General features: G+C 44.8%; 1 protein-coding gene across 1 annotated transcript in view; it reads left to right on the top strand.

Moving 5' to 3' along the window:
- Positions 1-27,574, top strand: part of LOC142245389 (uromodulin-like) — a 50,453-nt gene that overhangs the window by 12,967 nt on the left and 9,912 nt on the right. Inside the window, exons 5-12 of the mRNA XM_075318052.1 lie at positions 904-1,081; positions 3,295-3,426; positions 4,153-4,167; positions 6,588-7,394; positions 8,416-8,514; positions 16,954-17,162; positions 17,692-17,849; positions 26,778-27,023. Coding sequence (XP_075174167.1) covers positions 904-1,081; positions 3,295-3,426; positions 4,153-4,167; positions 6,588-7,394; positions 8,416-8,514; positions 16,954-17,162; positions 17,692-17,849; positions 26,778-27,023 — 1,844 coding nt within the window. The remainder of the gene's footprint in view (positions 1-903; positions 1,082-3,294; positions 3,427-4,152; positions 4,168-6,587; positions 7,395-8,415; positions 8,515-16,953; positions 17,163-17,691; positions 17,850-26,777; positions 27,024-27,574) is intronic.

Below are 27,574 nucleotides of genomic sequence, written 5' to 3'. Positions count from 1 at the left end.
CACAGCGAGTCACCTCTCAATAACCTAGAGCTTGGAAGAGGCAGCTGAGGGCAGCGCTGGACTAGTCTCGTCACTGACTTTGGTCCCTGGCTAGATCTTTCTCAATGCAAACTGTATAAACTATTTAAAAGATCATTTAGCCGTGATGAGGCAAAGTTATTTACTATGAAAATCAATATCAAAATGGCTGTATAACCCTGACGTTACAAATAGTATTTCAAGAGTCCAGATAAAAAGTAAGAATTCCATGTTGTCTCCTCCAACCCAACATGTTTAGCAGCTGCAGCTTGTAGTGAGCAGCATGAGATTTCTGCAGCAGGAGAAACATTGAGGAATAATTAAGAGAATGGAGATTCGGAACAGATAATAAGACACTGAGGGTCCCATAATTAGGTTAGGATGTGGAGCTTCAGCAGCAGGGTGGAGGTGCACTGAAGAGCTGTTAATCAGACTAGTTGCATGAAGTTGCAGCAGCAGAAAGGAGGGACACTGAGGATTTATCAATTAGGCTGTTGAATTTAAATTTCAAACAGGAATTTACAGCCATTGTGATATCAATTGTCTATGTAAGTACTTCAGCTTCATCAGGTCTACTTAATAATGTGTTCAGTTTGTATTGTGATACCTAGTGACATATCCACTTAAGTGATGGGTTACTTTTAATACTTCTTTGGCTATGGGCAACTATACGTTACTGGGTGGTCCATCTTATGCCATCAGGGGAGACATAAAGTCCTTCAGATGCTTCCACTGGCCAACTATGGGTAAAAATCCCCGAATAATCTGTAGAGAAGCAGAATCAACACAAAAAACATTTGTGGTCTTGTTAGTAAGACTGTAGGTGACGGACTCTACATTTATAGATGTTGTCATGTGATACCATCACACTTCTCAATCTTCTAGGTGTTCAATTATTTGGATTACACCCTGTCGATGCCCGCCAACAGCTCAAACCAACTTTTCTCTGGAGACTTCACTGCTTTGTACCACAACGAAAGCTTCACAGTCTCTAAGAATTTCTCCTCAATTATGATTACGACAGATGGACTTATTTATAATGTGACTGTTAACGGACCTTCCTGTAAGTAACTTTCGATGAATTATACTGTATAAACATGTGTGGGGATTTTTTCATTCTATACTTGCCAGGTTAGTAATGGTGGTGTCTGATAGATGCCTGTCCATTGCTAACCCATGGGCTTGATGTCAGCTGTCAATTCACAGCTGATATGAACCCCATAAACCATTACACCAATTGCAACCACACCAGGGTAAACTGGAAGAGGTGGGCAAAGTGCGACTGCGGGCTGCTATTTTTAGGCTGGGAAGGGCCAAATAGCCATGGACCTTCCCACCCTAATAATACCAGCCCCCAGCTGTCTGCTTTAAATTGGCTGGTTATGAAAAATAGGGGGGATCCCAAGCCGTTTTATAAAATAATAATAATAATATTTATTCATTTATATAGCGCTATTAACTCCACAGCGCGTTACATACATCAGCAATACTGTCCTCTATTGTGGCTCACAATCTAAGGTCCCTATCAGTATATTTTTGAATTGTGGGAGGAAAGCCACGCAAACACGGGGAGAACATACAAACTCCTTGCAGATGGTGTCCTTGGTGGGATTTGAACCGAGGACCCCAGTGCTGCAAGACTGCAGTGCTAACCACTGAGCCAAAAAAATCTAAATAAATAATTAAAAAAAAACGCATGGGATCCCCTCTATTTTTGATAACTAACCAAGGTAAAGCAGATAGTTGGGGGTTGCAGCCCATAGCTATCTGCTTTGCCTGCACTGGTTATCAAAAATTGGTGGGAGCCACGCCAGTGTTTTTATTTATTCCATAGCCATATGTTTGCAGGATATTGCCACCTTTTTCCTTGCAGCCCCCTAGACCATTTTACAGTCATTTTACAGCACCAAAGTTCGGGTCCCTATTGAGTTACAGTGAAGGAAATAATTATTTGATCCCTTGCTGATTTTATAAGTTTGCCCACTGACAAAGACATGAACAGTCTGTCATTTTAAGGGTAGGTTCATTTTAATAGTGAGAAATGGAATATCCAAAAAAAAAATACGTGATTTTCTGGATTTTATTTGGGATATTCTATCTCTCACTGTTAAAATTAACCTACCCTTAAAATGATAGACTGTTCATGTCTTTATCAGTGGGAAAAACTTACAAAATCAGCAAGGGATCAAATACTTATTTCCTTCAATGTATATGGGGCTATGGGATTGCGTTCAGGTCAAATCCGGGTCCCAAACAGAAATTTTTACTTAAAGTGCGGGCGAACCCAAACTTTCACGGGTCAGCTCATCCCTAGTGATGAGCTCTAATAGCTGTCTAGGACCTACTGAAGACCCCAATATTTTCCATCTTAGTCCTCACAGACAGTAGCTGTGCTTCATCAGAGAGGGTCAATTTGACTATATACTGATACTGCAGTGTAGAAGTATTGCAGTAGGTGGAATAATCAAACGGTCAGAGGTTTAACTTGTCTAATCGGACTAAAAATGAAAAAGTTTCTAAAAATAAAATAATCAAAAATTTCCACCTCCTTCTTTAAATATAAAGTAATAAAAATAGTAAGAACTAAGCATATTTGGTATAACCACATCTGTCAAAATCCGATCTATCAAAATATAAAATTAATTATAAATGCTTTTAACAGTTAGAAAAAAAACATTTCTGATTGTGCATCTTTAAAAAAAAAAAAAAAAAAAAAAAGGCAAAGCGATTACAACAAATGGTATCAATAAAAACATCAGCTCCCAATGCAAAAACAGCACACTCTCACACAGCTCCATTGTCAGAAAAATAAGTTATGTTTCATAAAACAGTGATAAACAAAAACATTTTCCAAATTTTTTTTACCATTTAAATAAATACCAAATATACAAGTAATTGTACTGACCTGGAATTTCAAATTTCCACCATTGGATCCCCACTATTTGTAATAACCAGGTAAAAGTAAAGCAGACTGCTGGGGGCTTGAATTATTGGGCTGGGTAGGGCCATGTTAGCTCTGCATGGGACCTGACAGACAAAGGGGCAGACACAGCTATTAAAATGAGCCAGTCAGCCAGCCCCCTTCACGCACAGCACAGGAAGCTTTTTCCTGTGTTGAGCACAAGCCAGAAGTGGAGCTCTAAGGACCAAGGCCTCAATATCTGAAAATTAGTATATCAGTAGGTACTGGAAAATTCTGTTAGGTACAGATCTAAAGTTTTTTTTTTTTTAAAAGGACAACTACCGTAACTAAAACCTTATCTATTTGCTTTACAGTGTTTACTATGGATAAACCGGTGCTAGAGCTCTGGGGATATGTGCTTATGGTGAAGAAACCTCCTAATGGGAACTGGTCAGTAGTCGTATATGCCGGAGGCCTCCACTCCATCCGAGTAGAAGGATTCACACGTATGAGATACATTTTCAAATAGCTGTAAATTATTGTTTCTTACAGGAAGTCTGCCACAAGGTTTCTCCTACCCAATCTGAGAGCAGCTTGATATAGAGGGAGAGATCCTGATTCCAGCGACGTGTCACTTACTGGGCTGCTTGCTGTAGTTTTGATAAAATCACTGTTTTATCTGCTGTAGATCTACCAGTTCTCTGTATAACTCCGCCCACACCACTGATAGGCAACTTTTTGTGTGCACTGTGCAATCAGTGATGGGGGCAGGGTTATACAGAGCTCATGAAAGTGAAAGACTAACTGGCAGCAGGTTTACTTGTCCTCTATTGATAATTTTCTGTGAAAACTACAGCAAGCAGCTCAGTAAGTGACACATCGCTGGAATCAGGATCTCTGCCCCTATGTTATGTTGCTCTCAGATTATGTGGCAAAAACCTATTGACAGATTCCCTTTTAAGGAGACTAGAAAAAGATGGCTGTAGTTTTTCAAGAAACAGCGCCCCTCCTGTCTGTAGGCTGTGTCTTGTATTACACCTCTAGCCTTTTCTCTTGATTTAATTTAATACTACATTGCATAAATCATTAAGATTAAAAATTAAATTAATCCATTCATTCATTACTAAACAAGGTAAACTCCTTTATTTACCCGAATATTGTGTCTTTTAGGTTTAGAAGGTAATAATCTTTTTAAAATTTATATCTTTATACTTTTTTTTTTTTCTTTTCAGCCTTCAACACAACGTGTGAGTATATATTATATTCTATATTATTTCCTGATACATGTCATGACTTATGTCTTTCATTGTTCATACTTTTGCTGCGTAAATTGTGTATGTGTAAAAATACGTCAGAAATTGCACATTAAAACGTGCAATTTTTATCAATTTTTTTTTTGTGTCTCAAAGGGGGGGAGGGAATCCGGTACAAATGATGACCGTATGTGAATGGCATTTTAGGAATCTTTAATTTTGTTCCTACTGTAAAACAATCCTAATAAAATATATAGGAAAAAGAGGACTGCAAAATGCTACTGGCATGAATGTGTAACAGTTGACAGACAACCCTGTGGTGTCTGGCTGCAGAAGGTCGCTGCGTTTGGCTTCACAAACTGCCCTTGATATTTCATCCTTTGCTCTGTGGTGTGAATTGCGTTTTGAGCGTCTTTTCTTTTAGGGTTTACTCTTTCCCCTTTAGGACCTTGCGGTGATCTCTTCCTTTCAGCTGCTATCATTATCCCTCACCCTCTGTATCTTTGCATACCTGCATTTCTCCTTGGTATGTTGCTGGTGATAGAATTAGTTTCATGACTGAAAGCAGTCGGCTTGTAATAATCTGGAGAAACGTATGTTGCAGTTCCTTTCCCTACTTCCTCTTGGAGATAAGTTGTTTGTTTTCCATGTATGTTCGTTAGGACTTAGTGGGGTTGACTAGTGCTCATCCCATCCATCCATTACCTTGGGCCCAGTTCAGGGTCAGCCAGGGCCAGGTGTCTGGCTCGGCGCATAGGTGCGTAAACTATCTAAAGATGCCAGGGGCCAACAGTAGGTTTTATCAGGAGGTCACCATCTCGCTAGACACAGGGTTCCCCTCTACCCTCTGCTCCCTTTTTGCCATTCTCTTGATATTTCCCCATACCTAGCGCAACAGCTACAGTACATGTGAATAAACTAGTAGGCCATGTTCCTATGTATTGAAATGGCATTTTTTTACCCCACAATGTTTTTTGCATGTGCCCTACCCAAATTATTCCATAATTGATTGCATTTATTCTATTTTTATGCTTGTCTTAGTCCTCTCCTGCTCAAGTAAGACAAATAATGGCTGTAAATTGTGAATCAGACCCTCATGGCCCACTGTATGGTATACTGTAATGGAAGCATTGTTGTCATGGGTGGCAGACAGTCATGTGGTTTCTGGCCATAGAAGGTCACAGCGTTTGGCTGCACAGAATGCTTTCTAACTCTCCATTGTTCTTGCTGTCAGTATTCATTGGTATACGAGGCTTTCCTGCTGGATTTTCATCTCTCCCCCTTTTAAACCCAGCAGGAACTCGCCTTCCACCCAGCTGTTGGTGATCACTATTCTCTTGGTGCCTAATTATCCCTTCCTTCCTCGGATTGGTGCTGGTGATATTTTTCAGTTTATTTAAGCCTTAGTTGCAAGCAGGTGGCTTGTACTCTTCTGTGGTATCATTGCTGAAAACTCTGCTGAACTCCTATCTGAGTCATCTTTAGATAAGTAGTTCATGCTTTCCCCCCTGTGTGTCCCCCTTGTGTCTTCTATAGTGTTTAGTGGGATTGCCAAAGAGCTCATCCCATCAATTCCCTATTTAGGGCCCAGCACTAGGGATACCTAGGGTCAGGTATCCGGTTCGGTGCATAGGTGTGCAACCTATCTAGGGTGGTGAGGGACCCTGGTGACCAGCAGTAGGTTTGGTCAGGAGTCACCATCTTCCCTTTCCCTAGACAAAGGGTTTCCTTTCCCTTTCGCCATTTGATTGGTACTTCCCCCATACCTAACATGACATTGAATTTACTTCCGCAAGTACCCTGTACTCATTATGTCCCCCCATTGATATATATATATGTATTTATACATATAGCTATATTTATATATACAATATATACATACATTTAGATTATATATACATATGTATCACTGGGGTGGGACATAATGAGTACAGGAATCTTGTAGAAGTAAATCTAATGCTTCCATTACTGTATATTATACAGGGGGCAGTGGGGGTCTGTCATTCTAATAAGCCCAAACTCATTCGTGAATGCTTTTATCTCAAAAAGTCGCAAAATTGTGGCGCTGTTTTTTTTTCAGAGGAAAGGGTTATAGTTCCAGCAATGGAGGCAGGAAAAAGGTGGTAAAAATCCAGTTTATTGAAATACTGTTTTAAAAGCAAAGCCGTGGTACATAGGTAGACCCTTGCTGGTCCTACGTGTTTCGCCAACTAGGCCTTATTCATGGCACCTCTGACGATGAACTGGTTGAAGGGTCCGCACCACTTGTAGGAGCGCTGCAGCATGTGTGGAGCTGATAGTTATGGCCGGTCCTACAAATAGACCAACTGGAAAACCCCTTTAATGATTTCAATAATTTAACTTTAATATTTGCAAGGAAGTTTTTCTTAATTTTTCTTCTTGTCAATTTACAGCGAATTGCTCCAAGTGTCACGTCAATGCTACCTGTGAAGACTATTTTGGTTCCTTGCAATGCTTGTGTAAAGACTGCTTCATCGGAGATGGTTTTAACTGCACCGATGTGGATGAGTGTGCCTATAACTGGACCAACAGCTGCTCCGGTGGCATGTGCAACAACAAAATAGGTTCATACAGTTGTACATGTCCAAGCGGCTACTACAACGCTTCCCCGACATCCTGCGTGGACATCAATGAGTGTTCCAACTCCACCTTAAACAAATGCCACTCACTGGCCACCTGTGTGAACAGCGTTGGTAACTATACCTGTGTGTGCCCCTATGGATACTTTGGGAACGGGCATAATTGTGAAGTTAATGACTGTACACGAGCAGTATGTTCTCTGGGAATGGACTGTGTAAAAACCACCGGCTCCTATCTCTGTGTAGACCCATGCTCCACCTATACTACTCTCAATGATCCCTGGAGAAGCACCCTTAATTATGTCTCATCTGCCTATGCCGGTTCGTACTCATTTACCTGTGACAATGACAAAGCTGGCTGGTATCGATTTGTGGGCAGTGGAGGAACTCGTATTCCGGAGACTTGTATGCCCCCATTAAGCTGTGGTACCCATGCCCCAATGTGGATGTATGGTGTACACCCAACAATGAGCGATGGTGTTGTAAATCGTACTGCCTGTGCCAGCTGGAGTGGAAACTGCTGCTACTGGTCATCAGCTATCCGGGTTAAAGCTTGTCCAAGTGGATACTATGTATACCAACTTTCTGGAACCCCAGCTTGCACTTTGGCCTACTGTACATGTAGGTAACAAATACTATGTGTTGGGTGGTGTAACTCACCAGGGGTATCAATAACACATACTGATCTTTGCTTTCCATCCGGGAGCCTCACAATACATCTACGTTGTATGAAACTTATTGTATTATGCAGAAAGCTTCTCCCAGAAGGTAGTCCATGGGGAAATGTCTGGGGTTTTAAGCCTGTCTTAGGCCAGTTTTAAGGTGCCAACATTCATAGTCGAAATACAGATGACAATCTCTGGATCAGCCGTAGGTCTAATGACCCAAACATAAAGGTGGCCTGTTGGTGCTCCCTTGGTGTGGCCAACCGTTCAGTGCACCTTCCCACCTGCATGTTTTCCATCTGTCTCCGCTCTTCTCTGGCTTTATGTCAATTTTAGAAGGAGGGACGTGGAGATAGAGGATAAAACGAGTAGATAGGAAGGCCCCCTTAATGTTTGTCAACAGCAAGGGTGCATCAAGCGCCTGTACGTGGTTTGGGTTTAAAGAGCCTCATATATGCTGGTCCAGACATTGCAGGCCATAGTTGGACCTTGAAGATCAAAAGTGTCACACCAGCCTTAGTTATGGGTTGTCTCTTTCAAGACTCGATCACTGGTTGTGTATTTTATAAAGGTAGGAGATGTAACTGCAGTAAGGGCCCATGGATGCAAAGAGAACCCAAACCTTCTTGACTTCATGCCCTTTGGTATTGGATTAGAAGAAAGTCCATCAGCTGTGATCGCCGGGGAAAACTACAATCAGCCTCACACGTCCCACACTGTGGAAACTGCAGGAGAAATGTGGTATTACGTTCCGACCGACCATATAAAACAAACATAGAGTGATCCAGTGTGAGCCACTTAATGGCCCTCCCCTAGAGCTCATAGGAGGGGATCCGGTGCAGAGGATTTCATAGGACAAATCCAGAGACCATCAATGATATTCCACTAAGCAAAGAGTTTTTATCTATTAGCATCCCTCAGAAAGTGATGTCATGCCGGTTCTGACATAAAGTTGCCGATATTTTGTATTTTTCCAGATGCCGCCACAGTTAACGCGTCTTGCGAAGCCGATGAAGATTGGAATTTGATTGGTAAAGAATATGGATGTACTTGCAAGAGTCAATATAAAGTATCTGGTAAGATTAATGGCTATATAGGTTGTTAGATATGTTATTGTAGTAGGTGGGAGTTCAGTCGTAAGGTCAGTGCATGGCTCCTTAAAGGACTAAGATGGTTAGAAAAAATATATAAATTAAAATTGTCTCTCCAGTAAAGGAGACAAACTCTAGCACAGCGCCACCTATTGGAAGTAGCGATCCTAAAAGTCACAAGTGGATTTTCAACAATCCTTTGCAATATGACTCAGGATATATGTTCAATCTATTTTTATTGTAAACATATCATATTATACATAAACAGCATGTGAAACTGAATGACTGACATGTCAAACTTTTTATAAATTGCATAGTAAAGAAATCATGTTTTTTCAATCTGTCTCGATCTCGATTTGACCGAATAGTGAGCACTTTTCATCTATAATCCTCAATAAGCCTCTTCAACTTGGATTCCAGCGAGAACCCAGGAAAAGGGAAGGAGAAGAGAAGAGAGAGAGAGAGAAGAAGAAAAGAAGAAAAAAAAAAAAAAAATAAGGAAAGAAAGGGGGGAGAAGGGAGGGAATTAGAAGGGGAAGTGGGGGAGAGGTAGGTAGCAGCGTGAGTAAGCTGGGAAGACGAAGGCAGACACACAAGGGAAAATGGTAGGTAGTTTGATTTGATTAGGGTGGGGGAGGGGCGCTCTCTGTCGTATGAGAATCAGGTGATCCTACATTCTTGTCCGGTTCATCCCTGACCATGCTTTACTCCACCAATCTAATAAGATGTTATGGCTCCATCAAAACAGTTTAACAAAATCTGGAGAATCTTTAAATAGGATCCATTCTCCCCAGGTCCTGCAAAATTTGTCTCCAGTGCCCGCAATGTCGGCAGAGAGCTCCTCCATCCTATATATGTTTGCCATTTCAGAGTACCACTCCGAGATAGGAGGGATCGTGGAGGACTTCCAGTACCTAGGTATGACGGAGCGCGCCGCCGCCAGGCAGAAGCGGAGTATGTCTCTCTTATGATAAGCGATTGAGTGTGGTAACATAGAGAGGAGGGCTATCTTGGGGCAGTTATTCACTGCTTTCCCAGTTATAAGCTGATAATTAGCAAGAACCTTTCCCCAAAACTGTTTTATTCCATCACACTCCCACCAGATATGCGTCATAGTACCGACATCTTGCCCACATCTCCAGCACATCGCAGACACTGAAGGGAATATAATATGTAGTTTAGACGGAAACTGGTACCAACGTGTCAAAATCTTAAAATTTTTCTCCCCTGCAGAGCACGTGACTGACAATTTATGAGTAAATAAGAAACATTTCTTCCACTCATCGGGAGAGAAGTGTTGCTTCAGCTCCTTTTCCCAAGCCAATTGGTAGCCTCGTTTGCCTGAGACCCCAACTCTGATAAGAATATTGTACAGAAGGGAGACTGTGTGTTCAGGCGGGCTATTTTTAGTAAACAGTTCCTCAAAGGCACTACAAGTGCCTCGGACTCGATCAACTGTTCTCCCCGGAGAGACAAATGCCCGTAGTTGGAGAAACTCCAACCATTGTGAACCTCTAGACGGAAGCCGTGTCCGAAAGGTTTGGAATGAGGGTAATTTACCATCAATCAGTATGTGCCCCCAGCGGATGTCTTCCTCCGCCCTCCAGCCGAAGTAGCTTCTCTGTTTATATCCAGGGTGAAATGATGGAGTGTAGAATAAGGAAGCGAGGGGACTAACTGACTGTGAAGGCGATATTTTTTTGGATACTATGTGACTAACTTTGAGCGTTTCTTTGATAAAATTTGAAAGCATCCCCACGTTAGGAAGATCTGAAGGAGGTATCCAAGGGAGGTGTTTGAGAGGAATCTCCAGTCCTTCTTGCTCTACCCGTATCCATTGCTTAGAGTCACTGTTGAAATGCCAGTCTAATATACGGGTCAAGGCTGCAGCCTGCATGTAGACTCTGAAGTTAGGAAGGCCTGCTCCTCCACACTCCCTTGGAAGGGTAAGAGTGCGTAAGTTGATTCTTGGTTTAATTTTACCCCATATGAATCGGACAATAGCAGATTGAAGGGTACGAAAAAAACTACTGGGAGGAGAAATGGGGATGGTTTGAAAGTAGTACAAAAAGCGTGGCAGGATATCCATTTTAATGACATTCATCCTGCCCATCCAAGACAATTTCAGTCCCCCGTAAGACTTTAAGTTCTTGATTGTACCTTCTAGTAGTGGTAAGTGATTAAGTGTATATAGTTTGGAGAGGTCCGCTGGGATTGAAATACCCAAATATTTAATGGCCGAAGGTCTCCATTTGAATGGGAAGTTAGACATTGCCCGGGAAACTTCAGTTTGGGTCAAAGAGATATTTAAGGCTTCTGATTTTGATAGATTAACTTTAAAGTTACTAAGGAGGCCGAATCGTTCAAATTCCATCATTATAGACGGGATCGATATATGAGGTTGAGAGATGTATAACAGGAGATCATCTGCATATAATGCAATTTTATGATGGGCATCCCCGATCTTGAGTCCTTTGATATTACTATTCCCCCTGAGAGCGTTAGCTAAGTGTTCCATGATGACTACATACAAAAGCGGGGATAAGGGGCAGCCTTGTCTGGTCCCGTTTCGTACAGCGAAGGAGGAGGATAAAGCCCCATTAACCCTGACCTTAGCGGTTGGGTTATCATATAAAGCGCCAATTTTCTGTATAAATCGGGGTCCCAGTCCCAACTGACCCAATGCTGCCCTCAGAAATCCCCAATGGACTCTGTCAAAGGCTTTCTCAGCATCGATGGCTAGGAGACCCAGCGGGATCGAATTGTTTTTAGCTTTAGCAATAAGAGACAAAGTTTTAATTGTATTGTCTCTTGCTTCGCGGCCCTTGACAAACCCCACCTGGTCTGTGTTAATAACGGAGGGCAGAAAAGGGGACAATCTATCAGCCAAAATCTTAGAGTAGAGTTTTAGATCCACGTTTAATAATGAGATAGGGCGATAGCTTGCAGCTAATAATGGGTCTTTCCCCGGTTTGGGGATCACGCTAATGTGTGCTTCCAGAGACTGAGGGGTTAGCTTTATGTCTTCATCAATAGAATTAAATGTTTTGGCCATTATCGGGGCTAATTGGTCCTTAAGCAATTTGTAAAAAGCCGGGGTGAACCCATCAGGGCCAGGGGATTTACCTGAAGGAGTAATTTGAATTGCGTTACAGATTTCGGATTCTGATATATCCTCCTCCAGGATCTCTATAACATTGCTATCTAGGGGGGGCAAGGCTGTCTCTTGTATATATCTCCCGATCTTGTCTGCCAGGTCAGTGGGTGGGAGCTCTGCATACTGCCCTTTAATATTATATAGGTCTTTGTAGTAGGACCGAAAGACCTCCAGGATCTCTGTTGGATCATATGTTTTGTCTCCTTTGGTGTTGATATATGGAATGTATGAGGTGTTGGCCCGGGGATGCAGCAGTCGTGCCAAAGGACGACCACATTTGTCAGATGAATTATAATAAAAATTTTTGACTCTCTCTCTATGGTAGAGAAATTTCTGGTCCAATAGGGTTTTTAGGTTAGTTCGTTTAAGGACGAGGTCAGCCAGAATTGTGGGGGTACGTGTCAGTTTATGTGTATTTTCCAACTCATGGATCTGTGTTAACAAGTTATCAATCTCTTTAGCTCTTTCCCTCTTGATCCTAGAGCCGTGCTTAATCAGTATTCCACGTAAGACACACTTCAAGGTCTCCCATTGGGTAGGCTGAGAAGTTGGGTCAGAACTATGGATTTGCGTGAAGGAGTCGATTGAATCTCTCAACTCCGTTAGGCAGAGATTGTCTTTGAGTAAATTGTTGTTTAACCTCCAGGTCCATGAGCGCTGGGAGAGGGAGGGTACCTGAAGGGAAAGGTAGACTGGGGCATGGTCGGACCAAAAAATTTCCCCTATCTCTGTAATGGGATGCCAAGCCAACGCTCCGTGGCTTACCAGAAAAAGGTCTATCCTGCTGTATGAGTTGTGTGGTGGGGAATAATATGTGTAGTCCTTACCTTGAGGGTTTAGGATTCTCCATACATCAATCAGTCGGAGGGCGTGAAAAGTCCGCTTTAGTGCACTAAGTTCCTTGGTGCGGACACTGCCTCGTCCAGAGGAGGAGTCCATGGCTGGGTCTAGAGTAAAATTGAAGTCACCGCCAACCACCAATGTCCCTTCTGCAAAATCAGATAACTGCGTCAGAAGGGCCCTACAGGTAGAGATCTGATTAGTGTTAGGTAGGTACCAGTTTGCGATTGTAAACGTCGAATTTGCGACCTTCAATTTAAGAAATATATAACGACCCTGCTCGTCTATACAGGAGTCGACTATGGTGTGCACTAAGTGTTTATGGAGTGCAATCGATACTCCTTTAGATCTGGCCTCTGGGTTAACGCTGTGAAACCATACTGGATAAAATCTATCTCGTAGTATGGGTACATGATCCTTCTTAAAATGCGTCTCCTGTAATAGAAGAATCTGAACCTTTTTTTTGTGCATAGAATACAGGACCTGTGAGCGCTTTTGAGGAGTATTAAAACCCCGTATGTTAATAGAGCAAAAATTGAGGGTGGTCATGTTGGTCCAAGGGCTTCAGAGAGCGTGAAGGGATCCGGGAAAGATAGGGGAAGGGAGACAAAGAGAAGTGGACAAAGATAGAGAAGAAGTGGGGAAGGAGAGAACGGGGAGAGAGAAGGAGGAGAGGAAAAGAAAAAGAAAAAGAAAAGAGAGAGAAGAGAGAAGAAAAAGAAAAAAAAATAAATAAATAAAGGGAAAAAAGGGGGGGGCCTCAGAGAAGATAAGATGTGTAAGATAGATAGGATAGTCTATCAAGAGACAAAGAAGGCGCAAAAAAGGAAAAGTACAGGTAAATCAACAATCGGGGGGTTAGTATAATCTACACCTGCCCGCAGTGTGTAGACCCCCAGTGGGAAGTAGGCTTTCAACGGAGGTCTGCTCCTTCCGGACCGACCCACGACCCAGTTTAAGAATTGTACAAAGTACTGAAATCTGAATAAAACAGCAACACACCTAGCTCCATCAATTCCTGAATAGCTTAGTAACCATTTAAACCTCTAAACATTAAAACGTTTATCCCTTTAAAGGATGTTTAGCCCAGGATAACTATCTGGCATGTGAAATAATGAGATATATCAGGACAATATTTTATCCCCAAGCCATTTTACGTGGATCTCTATAGACCATTTTTCACACAAAGCGCCGGACATAGGCCTGTATGGGAAAGGAACAATAAACTCAATAAACTGAGTCTCCAGATGAGGCAAAAGGGATAGACTCCTTTTCTCTTCTTCGCTGCGAGCCTCGATTCCTCCTACGTGCCCCATCCCGTTGTGGCAGGGGGACATTAGCCTCCATCCCAAAGGTACCGTGGACATAAGGCCAGTCTGTAACCGGAATGTGTACAATAGGTATCTCAAGGGCCGTGCAGAAGCTTGGAAGATCTTTCAAAGAATGAAGCACATGTAGGAGTCCAGCATGTCGGACCTGTAGTTTGAATGGAAATCCCCATGAGTATAAGATATTCCTTTGTCGGAGGGCATCCAGGAGGGGTCTCAGGACTTTGCGTTTTTGTAGTGTATGACGGGATAAATCTGGCAACAGTTGGACTGGTGTATTTTTAAACAGAATGGGGTCCTTCTGTCGAGCCTTGTTTAAGATCTCTTCTTTTTTTTTATATTTATCCACTCTGCAAATGACATCCCGTGGGTTGGAGCCTTCTACTGGTTTAGGGCCCAGGGATCTGTGTGCCCTATCCAGTTCCAGACGAGAGTCTCGTGGGAGGCCTAATATGGAGTTGAATAGGCGCCTTAGAGATTCATCCAGATCTTGGGGGGCAAGGGACTCAGGGATACCTCTTACCCTAATATTGTTTCGCCTACCCCTATTTTCTAAGTCATCAAGCAGACCTGTCAAATGCTCAATCTGAAGAGCTTGCGTAGACAGGGCCTGTGCTTGAGAAGCTAGTTGTGTTGAGATAGAAGCCGTGCAGGATTCAGAGGTTGCCATGCGTTCATTTAGCTGTTGCACCTCTCCTTTTATAGACGCTGACTCTGCTTTATATGAGGCCTCTAATCTAGTTATGTAGTTTTCCATTTCTTCTCTAGTTGGTATGGATCTAATTCGTGCCTTGAGGTCATCCCATACACAGTCCTCCTGAGTATCCATTTGTGCATCTCCATCTGTGAGGCTGTGTGGAGGAGATCTGAGAGCAACAGGAGTTGTGCCTCTTTCTGGGGAGGAAGGGGTTTCTTGTGATAAGGCACTGCCTGACATATCTGGCAGTGTAAGAGGAAGTCCCAATGTTACCCGTCCAGGGTGTTGCATGTATGGAGCCAGCAAGGGGTCACACAGTGCAGGGCCAGGTGTATTGCCAGTGAGATAGGTGGCAGCAGCAGAGTGTTTATTCTGAGCACCAGGAGCACTCTCCAGCTCCGTTGGTGCAGGAGCTATGGCAGGGGAGCTGGATGTCTGCTCTGGCTGCTGGGGCTGCAGTGGCATAACTGCTGTTTTTACTGCTGGTGTGGACTGCGATCGCTGAGGCAGCAGGGGTTTTCCCTGTATCTTACCCCTGTCCTGTGTGTCCTGTTTGCCGTTCTCCTGCTCCATCGGCTGATGAAGTGAACCTCCGTCCAGCGCGGCCATCTTAGGTAAGAGGGGATTTCCCTCCTGTTGTGTCTCTCTGCTGAGGCTGGGCTGCTGCTCACCGCTGCTTGGTCTCTGAGAGGCTATGTCTACTGCGGAGGTCCCGGGTGCCTGCGGCCGTTCTGTATGTCGGGTCTCCTCCCCGCTGGTAGATGGAGGGGCTGTAGCTGGAGAGGACGCTGTCGCCATTTTGGGGTCCGACGTAGCCAGGCCCGAGCTCCTAAGGAATCTCTGAATACTTGCAGGGGAAGGCACCGGGTGGTCACTCCTCGCTCTGCTGTAATCCCTCTTCTTTCTGGCCGGCATTGAATGTGTTTGGAGCAGGGTGTGTAGCTTTATCATGGGTCTAGGGCCATTCCGGGCACGGGAGCTAGAGTGATCAGTGTCCTCACTCCTCCATTGCCAGGCCACGCCCCCGACTCAGGATATATAAGCCAGATCAGAATCCCAATTTGCAGACACGGTGTTTCGGGGTGCTTGCCCCTCGTCAGTGCAAAGTATGGGGGTGTCTGATCTGGCTCATGAGAAAGGTATGGGGGTGTCTGATCTGGCTATATAAATTAAAGAATTAGTGACCTTTACGGATGCCCACAGTTCTTGTTCTGATACTTACTTGGCCCCTCTGATGTCTACTTGCTGGTTCCATCTTGATACAGTGGAAAAGATTGCTTAGCCAATCACTGACCACAGCAGTGTCCCACCTTAACCATTCAGTGACCACAGCAGTGTCTTGCCTTAGCTAATCACTGACCACAGCAGTGTCTCGCCTTAGCCAATCACTGACCACATCAGTGTCTCGCCTTAGCCAATCATTGACCACAGCAGTGTCCCGCCTTAGCCAATCATTGACCACATCAGTGTCCCGCCTTAGCCAATCATTGACCACAGCAGTGCCGCGTCTTAGCCAATCACTGACCCGCCTTAGCCAATCACGGACCACAGCAGTATCCCGCCTTAGCCAATCACTGACCAAAGCAGTGCCCCGTCTTAGTCAATCACTGACCACAGCAGTGCCCCGTCTTAGTCAATCACTGACCACAGCAGTGTCCTGCCTTAGCCAATTACTGACCAAAGCAGTGTCCTGCCTTGGCCAATCACTAACCACAGCAGTGTCTTGCCTTAGCCAATCATTGACCACAACAGTATCACTCCTTAGCCAACCAATAGCCACAACAATATCCTGCCTTAGCCAATCACTGAGCACAGCAGTGTCCTGCCTTAGCCAATTACTGACCAAAGCAGTGTCCTGCCTTGGCCAATCACTAACCACAGCAGTGTCTTGCCTTAGCCAATCATTGACCACAACAGTATCACTCCTTAGCCAACCAATAGCCACAACAATATCCTGCCTTAGCCAATCACTGAGCACAGCAGTGTCCTGCCTTAGCCAATTACTGACCAAAGCAGTGTCCTGCCTTGGCCAATCACTAACCACAGCAGTGTCTTGCCTTAGCCAATCATTGACCACAACAGTATCACTCCTTAGCCAACCACTAGCCACAACAATATCCTGCCTTAGCCAATCACTGAGCACAGCAGTGTCCAGCCATAGCCATTTATTGGCTGAACTGACATTTCTGTCTATTTCTGGTGATAAAGGACCAACAAGTGGAGACCAGAAGGGTTCAGGGAAGAGTAAGAACAAGCCCTGCAGGGATGGTGAGGTGGGTATAATATGTGATTTTTTTTTTTTGTGTAGGTTTTAAAGGAGGTGGAATTTTGGGCAGGCGTCACTGTGTGACCATTGTATATAATGTACTGATCGACAGCAAAGATTTGTGTTTTATTTAAAGCTTTGTCGGACGTGCGTCCCGAGCTGACCTGTGGAATCAATGAGATGAAAGCGTCGTTTCACAAATGTCAGGCGAGGGCTCTGAACTTCAATATGAGTAAGGACAATTTCAAGAACAACAGCTGCTTTCAGTTCCAGGAGGACAAATTCACAAACACATTCTCTGTCCTGTCCCGTCTCCAGGCTGGAAACTGTGGGGTTCAGTCAAGTGTAAGTGCATCTTGGTCTACCTGCAAAAAAATCTTTAAACTTAAAGGGTTATTCCCTTCTCCAAGATCCTATCCCAATATGTAGTAGGCGTAATAATAATAATATTAGCATATACCTCCAATTAGAAATGTAGGATAGTTCTCCTGATATATCCATGTATCTTACCTCATGTGCAGGGCATTGCAGCTTAGGTATCCATGGTTACATCCACTCATATAGTGTTAGTTGCTCATGGTTGTGACCATGGATACCTAAACTGCAATGCCCTGCACATGAGGTAAGAGACATGGATAATCAGGAGAACTATACTACATTTCTAATTGGAGGTATTTGCTAATATTATTATACCTACTACATATTGGAATAGGATCTTGGAGATGAGAATAATCCTTTAAATTAATCTCATGCTTTTTTTTTTTTTTTAAATGCTGCAGAAGTTGGCCTGCGGCGGTCTTTTGCTTTCCACTTTAGTGTTAACTATCTTAATGTTTATCGTGCTATTTTTTATCTTTTTTTTATTTTTTACCAGCAAAATTTAACCCATGTCACATACACGAGTAATCTTCTGGTTACAAGTGAAACGCCTGGAATAATTACGAGGAGCGATAATCTGACTGTGATTGTGTCGTGCACATACCCACTAGACTTGATGATCAGCTTGAGCCAAGTTGTGAAGCCCATCAGCAAGTATGTTAGAGTTGTATGTGTTTGTCTGTATGTAGCAGAGTTGTATGTGTTTGTATGTAGCAGAGTTGTATGTGTTTGTCTGTATGTAGCAGAGTTGTATGTGTTTGTATGTAGCAGAGTTGTATGTGTTTGTCTGTATGTAGCAGAGTTGTATGTGTTTGTATGTAGCAGAGTTGTATGTGTTTGTCTGTATGTAGCAGAGTTGTATGTGTTTGTATGTAGCAGAGTTGTATGTGTTTGTCTGTATGTAGCAGAGTTGTATGTGTTTGTCTGTATGTAGCAGAGTTGTATGTGTTTGTATGTAGCAGAGTTGTATGTGTTTGTCTGTATGTAGCAGAGTTGTATGTGTTTGTCTGTATGTATCAGAGTTGTATGTGTTTGTCTGTATGTAGCAGAGTTGTATGTGTTTGTATGTAGCAGAGTTGTATGTGTTTGTCTGTATGTAGCAGAGTTGTATGTGTTTGTCTGTATGTAGCAGAGTTGTATGTGTTTGTCTGTATGTAGCAGATTTGCATGTGTTTGTCTGTATGTAGCAGAGTTGTGTGTGTTTGTCTGTATGTAGCACAGTTGTATGTGTTTGTATGTAGCAGAGTTGTATGTGTTTGTATGTAGCAGAGTTGTATGTGTTTGTCTGTATGTAGCAAAGTTGTGTTTGTCTGAATGTAGCAGAGTTGTGTGCATTTGTCTGAATGTAGCAGAGTTGTATGTGTTTGTATGTAGCAGAGTTGTATGTGTTTGTCTGTATGTAGCAGAGTTGTATGTGTTTGTCTGTATGTAGCAGAGTTGTATGTGTTTGTCTGTAGCAGAGTTGTATGTGTTTGTCTGTATGTAGCAGATTTGTATGTGTTTGTCTGTATGTAGCAGAGTTGTGTGTGTTTGTCTGTATGTAGCACAGTTGTATGTGTTTGTATGTAGCAGAGTTGTATGTGTTTGTATGTAGCAGAGTTGTATGTGTTTGTCTGTATGTAGCAAAGTTGTGTTTGTCTGAATGTAGCAGAGTTGTGTGCATTTGTCTGAATGTAGCAGAGTTGTATGTGTTTGTATGTAGCAGAGTTGTATGTGTTTGTCTGTATGTAGCAGAGTTGTATGTGTTTGTCTGTATGTAGCAGAGTTGTATGTGTTTGTCTGTAGCAGAGTTGTATGTGTTTGTCTGTATGTAGCAGAGTTGTATGTGTTTGTCTGTATGTAGCAGAGTTGTATGTGTTTGTCTGTATGTAGCAGAGTTGTATGTGTTTGTCTGTATGTAGCAGATTTGTATGTGTTTGTCTGTATGTAGCAGAGTTGTGTGTGTTTGTCTGTATGTAGCACAGTTGTATGTGTTTGTATGTAGCAGAGTTGTATGTGTTTGTATGTAGCAGAGTTGTATGTGTTTGTCTGTATGTAGCAAAGTTGTGTTTGTCTGAATGTAGCAGAGTTGTGTGCATTTGTCTGAATGTAGCAGAGTTGTATGTGTTTGTATGTAGCAGAGTTGTATGTGTTTGTCTGTATGTAGCAGAGTTGTATGTGTTTGTCTGTATGTAGCAGAGTTGTATGTGTTTGTCTGTAGCAGAGTTGTATGTGTTTGTCTGTATGTAGCAGAGTTGTATGTGTTTGTCTGTATGTAGCAGAGTTGTATGTGTTTGTCTGTATGTAGCAGAGTTGTATGTGTTTGTCTGTATGTAGCAGAGTTGTATGTGTTTGTATGTAGCAGAGTTGTGTGTGTTTGTTTGTATGTAGCAGAGTTGTGTGTGTGTCTGTCTGTATGCAGCAGACTTGTGTGTGTGTGTGTGTGTGTGTGTGTCTGTAAGTGTATATGACTGTATATATTTGTCTGTTTATATGTATTTTTGTGAGTTTGTCTTTAAATATGTATATGTTCGTATCGGTGTCTGTGTGTGGATGGGGCCCACTGGGACTCTTCCGCCCGGGGCCCACAAAAACCTGGAGCCGGCCCTGAGTATGTACATAGCTATAAAATACGCCATACTGCCTGACTATAGACCATGATCGTTAAAGAGGTTGTCCGGGACTATTGTTTTGTTTTTTTTCTGGTTTTTATTGTTGTCTTCAAGTTGTCATCAGTGCCTGGTCATTATAAGGGACTTGCTGTAGCACCTGGCGTTACCTGGGATAGTAACTATCTTTCTGATTCTCTCCCAGTCTCCCTCTCTGTCTCTTTCCCTGTCTGTGTTTGTCTCTTTCCCTGCTGTCTGTCTCTTTCCCTTTCTGTCTCTTTGTCTGTTTCTTTCCCTGGCTGCATTGTGACATGCCAACATTCAGTTCAAGGGCGTGGCGGCGATTTCTTCTGAAATTTTGGCTGCATTATGGCTACCAGCCCCATTGACTTTAATGGAGGCAGGTTTTTTTTAGTGAATAACTGTAAAGCGCAGGGTAAAATTCCCCCTCAAAACAGTCTATTGCATTCCCTGAGTCAAATGGATTGCCTGTGCAAAATTTTGTGATTGTACATGCGACAGTGCAAATTCCTTTAGCGGACATACACATATATACCGGTATACACTCAGCTTTATATATTAGACTAGCTGAAGTACATGGGTGTTGCTCCGGATGGTAACTGTCTCTCTTCGAGTTTCTGTCTGTCTCTGTCTGTATCAGTTTCTCTCTATCTCTGGGTCCGTCTCTTTCCAGGTCCGTCTCTTTCCAGGTCCGTCTCTTTCCAGGTCCGTCTCTTTCCAGGTCCGTCTCTTTCCAGGTCCGTCTCTTTCCAGGTCCGTCTCTATCTGTCTCTTTCCCCGACTGTCTGTCTTTTTCTGTCTATCTGTATCCGTCTCCCCACCGACATCTTATTACCTCACACATAAGCTTCTTATACTAAGTTTATTTTGTTCCCATAGCAACCACTGACAGTTGCTATTATTAGCCTCTAGCTCCCACCTCCATTCAGTTTAATGGAGACATATTTTTTAGAGACTAACTAAAGCGCGGGGTTACATTTTCATGTCAAAACATAGTCTATGACGTTGCCTGAGTCACATGGGGCTTCTGTGCAAAATTTCGTGATAGTAAATGCGATGGTGCGGATTCCTTTAGCGGACACACATATATACACACAGCTTTATATATTAGATAAGCGGCAGTACATGGACGCTACTTATCTCTTGCAGATTGCTTTTGTAAAAATTCCTGTCTAGAGGAAATTGTGCCAACTAGAGGTATAGCAATAGGCATATTTTTTGTTATCATGCCCATCCAGAAGAAAAGTGATCACTGGAAAACATTTTCACACCCCCTGCAAGTTGGACACTCTTCTTTCCAGGTGGTTTCAGGAGGCTTTGTTGGCACCTAGAAGACTTGCCAACTGTGCAGGGAATCTGGAAGTCTCTTCTTTTTCAGGGATTCTCCCAGATGTTCCGGGAAAATTGACAAGTATGAAGAAGTATAAGAAAAGTGCGAAAAGGAAAAGTGCAATAGTGTCTTACCTGGAGGGGTTGTATGATGCACAACACAATATGATGTTATTGAAGTATTAGGAGACCCGCAGCTGCAGATCAAAGACTTGTGGAAACCAAAGGAAAAAAAACAAGAAAGGGAGACTAAGGAACTGTGCGCACTAGAAAATGGAATTTTCTTAAGAAAATTCCGCAGGCTCTGAAAGATTTCCGCACCCACGGAAAAAAAAACGCACAAAAACCGCACCGAAATCCGCATGCGTTTTAGTGCGGTTTTTCCGCGGGTTGGTACATGTGTTTTAATGCACTAAATGCAATAAAGCACATTGGAAGAAAAAAAAAAATAATAAAAATTTCCTTCTGATAGAGTCCCTGTGAGGACACTGCAGTTCTCAGTCGGTACTGTGTTCACATTACCGACCGTGAGAAATGACCTGTAATTACCACTGCAATCTGTCTCGTTACGAGGCTGCATTCAGTATAGTGTGTCAGTCGCGGCTGCATGCAAGTATCGTGGGACCTGCGTGGATTATGCCGGAGCTGTGTGTTAGGAGGGGTTAATAAAGGGGTGAAAGAGGGGGCTTTTTTCGTCTTTTATTTAAAATAAAGGATTTTTCGGTGTGTGTGTTTATTCACTTTACTTACGGGTTAATCATGAAAGCTGTCTCAGACGCTGCCATGATTAAGTCTGGACTTAAATGGCAGCAATCCGCTGCCATTTAACTCCTTATTACCTGGATTGCCACCGCATCATGGCAATCTGGAAGAGTCGGGGAAACTCCAGGACTGTCGCATAATGGATGCGACAGTCCCGGGGCAGCTGCAGGCTGATATTCTCGGCTGCGGGAGGAGGGGGGCATTATCCCTGGCCCTCGCCCTCCCCAGCCTGAGAATACCGGGCCGCCACTGTGTATTTACCTCGGCTGGACGGTAAAAATACGACGGAGCCTGCTTTTTTTTTTGTTTTTTTATATGTACGTTTGATTTCTATGTGTATTCTATATATATGTGTGTGTGTGTGTGTGTGTGTGTGTGTGTGTGTGTGTGTGTGTGTTTACTCTCTGCTCCGCTTCCTCTTCCTGTCATAATGACATCACTTCCTTGCAAAACGCAGGGCAGTGATGAACATTATATCCCAATACCGCGGGGAATAACGCAGTAAAACGCAATGAACCGCACAGAATTTTTCTACCTGCGTTATTCCCTGAGGGATTTCATAATTACATTACAGTCAAAGGAGTGAAATGCCGCAGCGACGTGCGGAAAAGAAGTGACATGCAATTGTTTTTGCTGCGGGAATCCCGCAGCAAAACATGCAGCTGTCAAAATCCGCATAGTGCACACAGCATTTTTTTCCCATAGGATTTGCTGGTGAATCACTGGACAGATGTTATGAACATTTTCTGCAGTGAAACATGCAGGAAATCCGCTGCAAAAACGGCAAGTTCGCACAGGGCCTAATATGGTTCCTTTTCGCTGCTGATAATATGCCAGGAAGGATACGAAAAATGGACAGAAACGTTGTCTTTTATATTAATATTGACGCGTTTCGAGGTCGTACAACTTCTTCCTCAGGACAGAACCACAGTAAAAATAAAATCACATTGTCATTGACTTAAAAACAAAATATATGCTATTTTGTTTTTACTGTCCTTGAATCCAAAGGAAGAAGTTGGATGACCTTGAAACGCGTCAATATTAATAAGATACCCAATTCAGCTACCCATTTATCATATCCTTCCTGGCAGATTATCAGTAACACAGAGAAAACACATACATCTCCCTTTCTTGTTTTGTTTCTCAAATATTAGGAAGGGCAGAGGCATCAGTTGCAGCCAGGACCTGGTATCACATAAAGATAGCAGTATTATTAAGGCACGTGGTAGACGGGGAGCATAAAAATTTTAATTTGGGGGTCAGAACCTTCAACATACCCCTACTGGTGCCAAGCACTAATGAACTACCCCATTTCCCTTTAATAAAGAGTTTCTTCAGCAGCTGCAGCATAGGTTTATGCCATAACAGCTGTAATTGTCTTTTTATGTACACCATAAAGGTGTTTCTAAAAATCAGACATATTTATTCCATGGCACATCCAAAGAATAAATGTCTGACTGATGGCCATCCTCAAATCTGAGAGCTCGGAAACTAAAAAAGAGCGACAAACTACATAAATGCTATATCTCTATCCATATATCCATAAATATATATATATATATATATATATATATATATATCCATATCTATCCATATCTCCATATCTATATGTATCCATATATCTCTATATATCCATATCTATATATATATATATATATACTAGAAGGTGGCCCGATTCTACGCATCGGGTATTCTAGAATTTACGTATTGTGTAGTTAATGTATGATTTTTGTTATATATATAGATGTTGTTGTGTGTAGTTACCAAGTGTTTGTGTAGGGCGCTGTACATGTTCTGGGTGTTGTCTGGGTGTGACGGGGGGTGATAGCGGTGTTGTATGTGTGTTGCGTGTGTTGCGTTGTTTGTGGAGCGCTGTGTGTCTGTAGCGTTGTGTGTGTGTTGCGCGGTTTGTGTGTGTGTGGTGTGTTTTGGGGGGAGGTATGTTTTGTGCAATGTGTGTGTTGTGCGGTATGTGCGTATATTTGTGTGTGCCGTGGTGTTTGTGTGTTGTGTGTGTGCAGCGTTGTCTGTGTGTGTGGGTGTCTGTGTAGGGCAGTTGTTTGTGGTTCCCAGTATGTGTGTGGTGTGTTGTGCAGTGCGCGCGCGCGTGTGTGTGTGTGTGTGTTGGGGGGAGGTGCGCACTCCCAAACGTGCTCCATCCCCCATGCAGCGCACTCCCCATCGTGCTCCATCCCCTATGCTGCGCACTCCCAAACGTGCTCCATCCGCCATGCTGCGCACTCCCAAACGTGCTCCATCCGCCATGCTGCGCACTCCCAAACGTGCTCCATCCGCCATACTCCGCACTCCCCATCGTGCTCCATCCCCGATGCTGCGCACCCCCCCATCATGCTCCATCCCCGATGCTGCGCACCCCCCCCATCGTGCTCCATCCCCCATGCTGCACCAGCATCAGCCTCTCTGCCCCCAGCATCAGCTTCTCTGCCCCCAGCATCAGCCTCTCTCCTCCCAGCATCAGCCTCTCTCCTCCCAGCATCAGCCTCTCTCATCCTAGCATCAGCCTCTCTCCTCCCAGCATCAGCCTCTCCTCTCTGTCCCCAGCATCAGCCTCTCTCCTCCCAGCCTTCCCTAGCATCAGCCTCTCTCCTCCCAGCCTCCCTCCTCCCACCCTCCCCCAGCATCAGCCTCCCTCTCCCAGCCTCCCCCAGCATCAGCCTCTCTTCTCTCAGCCTACCTCTCCCAGCCTCCCTCCTCCCAGCCTCCCTTAACATCAGCCTCCCTCTCCCAGCCTCCCCAAGCATCAGCCTCCACCAGCATCAGCCTCTCTCCTTCCAGCCTCCCCCAGCATCAGCCTCCGCCAGCATCAGCCTCTCTCCTTCCAGCCTCCTCCAGCATCAGCCTCCCTCTCCCAGCCTTCCCCAGGATCAGCCTCTCTCCTCCCAGCCTCCATCCTCCCAGCCTTCCCCAGCATCAGCTTTCCCCTCCCAGCCTCCCTCAGCATCAGCCTTCCCCAGCATCAGCCTCTCTCCTCCCAGCCTCAGCCTCTCTCCTTCCAGCCTCCAACAGCATCAGCCTCTCTCCTTCCAGCCTCCCTCAGCATCAGCCTCCCCTTCCCAGCCTTCCCCAGGATCAGCCTCTCTCCTCCCAGCCTCCTTCCTCCCAGCCTCCCTCAGCATCAGCCTTCCGCTCCCAGTCTCCCCCAGCATCAGCCTCCCCAAGCATCAGCCTCCACCAGCATCAGCCTCTCTCCTTCCAGCCTCCCCCAGCATCAGCCTCTCTCCTTCCAGCCTCCCTCAGCATCAGCCTCCCGTTCCCAGCCTTCCCCAGGATCAGCCTCTCTCCTCCCAGCCTCCTTCCTCCCAGCCTCCTTCCTCCCAGCCTCCCCCTCCCAGCCTCCCTCAGCATCAGCCTTCCCCTCCCAGTCTCCCCCAGCATCAGCCTCCCCAAGCATCAGCCTCCACCAGCATCAGCCTCTCTCCTTCCAGCCTCCCCCAGCATCAGCCTCCCCAAGCATCAGCCTCCACCAGCATCAGCCTCCCTCGTCCCAGCCTCCCCCAGCATCAGCCTCCCCCTCCCAGCCTCCCCCAGCATCAGCCTCTCTCCTCCCAGCATCAGCCTCTCTCCTCCCAGCATCAGCCTCTCTCATCCCAGCATCAGCCTCTCTCCTCCCAGCATCAGCCTCTCCTCTCTGTCCCCAGCATCAGCCTCTCTCCTCCCAGCCTTCCCCAGCATCAGCCTCCCTCTCCCAGCCTCCCCCAGCATCAGCCTCCCTCTCCCAGCCTCCCCCAGCATCAGCCTCCCTCTCCCAGCCTTCCCCAGGATCAGCCTCTCTCCTCCCAGCCTCCTTCCTCCCAGCCTCCCCCTCCCAGCCTCCTTCAGCATCAGCCTTCCCCTCCCAGTCTCCCCCAGCATCAGCCTCCCCCATGATCAGCCTCTCTGCTCCCAGCCTCCTCCAGCACGCCGTGCTCCTCTGCCGACACTCACACACCCGATCGCATCCACTCACACACACCCGATCGCATCCACTCACACACACCCGATCGCATCCACTCACACACACCCGATCGCATCCACTCACACACACACACACTGACGATATCGCACATACGCGCTCACTCACAACATCCGGAGATACCACATGCCTCTGGCCATGTGATCCTCCGTCAGGTCCTGGAAGGTCACATCGAGGCCGAGAAGCAAGCGATATCGCCGGATGCTGTGAGTGTGTGGATGCGATGTGAGGTGTGTGTGAGGTGTGTGTGAGTGAGTGTGATCTGATGTGTGTGTATGTTTGTGTGTGTGCTGTTATGTGTGTGCGTGTGGATCTTGCAGGACCTTGATGCGCTTGTAACCAACGTATCCACACCACTCCCGTGCGAGCGGGGGCCGGGGGGGGGTGGGAGTACAGTACTCACCTCCGTGACAGCCATGTCAGTTCGGGGAATGCGCGGGGGGAGGGAGGGGGCGGGGCCAGAGCTAGCGTGCATTGCGTGAGGGGGGCGGGGCGTGTCCGAATTGCCAATGCCTGCAGGGTGCCGGGGCGAGAGGCCAATCTGTGGGGGGGGCGGAGCCTGGGCAAGCGGTTGGCCAATCCGTGTGGGGGCGCAGCCTGGGCGAGCGGCCAATCTGTGTGGGGGGGCGGGGCCATGGCGAGCCCAGCGGCCAATCAGCTTTGTGTCACCGTAAGGACACAATTTTGGAGCATGACAGACAGACAGATAGACAGACAGACACAGACAGAATAAGGCAATTATATATATAGATATATATCCATCTATATATATCCATATATCTCTATATATCCATATATCTATATAGATATATCAAAATCTGCACATACAGAAAAAAAGGCACGATGATAACAGGTGGCGTTTCACTTAATGATGTATAACTCGTATTTTTACCCTTTTTTTTTTTTTAGATCTACAGTAATAAATGTTGGAGGGACCGGCCAGTTTGCAGTGACCATGGCTCTTTTCAATGACAGCAGCTATCTAGTTCCATATGTGGGGTCACAAGTGTCATTGTCATTCAAAGATACGCTGTATATTGGCGCCTACATCCAGGGAGGAGACAACTCTACATATGTCCTAGTGATGAAAAACTGTTACGCCACTCCATTTTCAAACCCAAATGACACCTTGAAATATTATATCATCAAGGACAGGTAGAGTATCAGGAAGCAAACGCAGAAATCTGGAGCAGAGCTTGCTCATGTTGCCAGGTGGCGCCGCATTATACTTGTGCAGAGACACCTGGTAATAAGAACTGATAATGAAACTGGTTCAGAACTGGAAACCTTGGGATACTACCACACACCTCAAAAAAAAAAAAAAAATCAAATGTTTTTAAAAGGAACCTCTCACCGGTTTTTCGGCCTATAAGCTGCGGCAACCACCAGTGGGCTCTTACATACAGTATGTTAGAATGCTGTATATAAGAGCCCAGGCCTCTGTGTACAACGTAGAAAACACTTTATAATACTCACCTAAACTGGTCGCTGCGGTGGATGTGGCTCAGATGGGCGTCTTCATCCTCCGGTGCCTCCTCTTTTAGCCATCTTCATCCTTCTTCTGAAGCCTGTGTGCATGACACGTCCGATGTCATACACACTCGCCGGTCCTGCGCAGGTGCACTACAATACTTTGATCTGCCCTGCTCAGGACCTGAATGCCGGCGAGTGTGGATGACGTCGGACGCGTCATGCACTGCGGCTTC

The sequence above is a fragment of the Anomaloglossus baeobatrachus genome, chromosome 7 (genome assembly GCF_048569485.1).
Source record: "Anomaloglossus baeobatrachus isolate aAnoBae1 chromosome 7, aAnoBae1.hap1, whole genome shotgun sequence".
Taxonomy (NCBI): domain Eukaryota; kingdom Metazoa; phylum Chordata; class Amphibia; order Anura; family Aromobatidae; genus Anomaloglossus; species Anomaloglossus baeobatrachus.
This window is presented reverse-complemented; position numbering and strand designations above follow the sequence as displayed.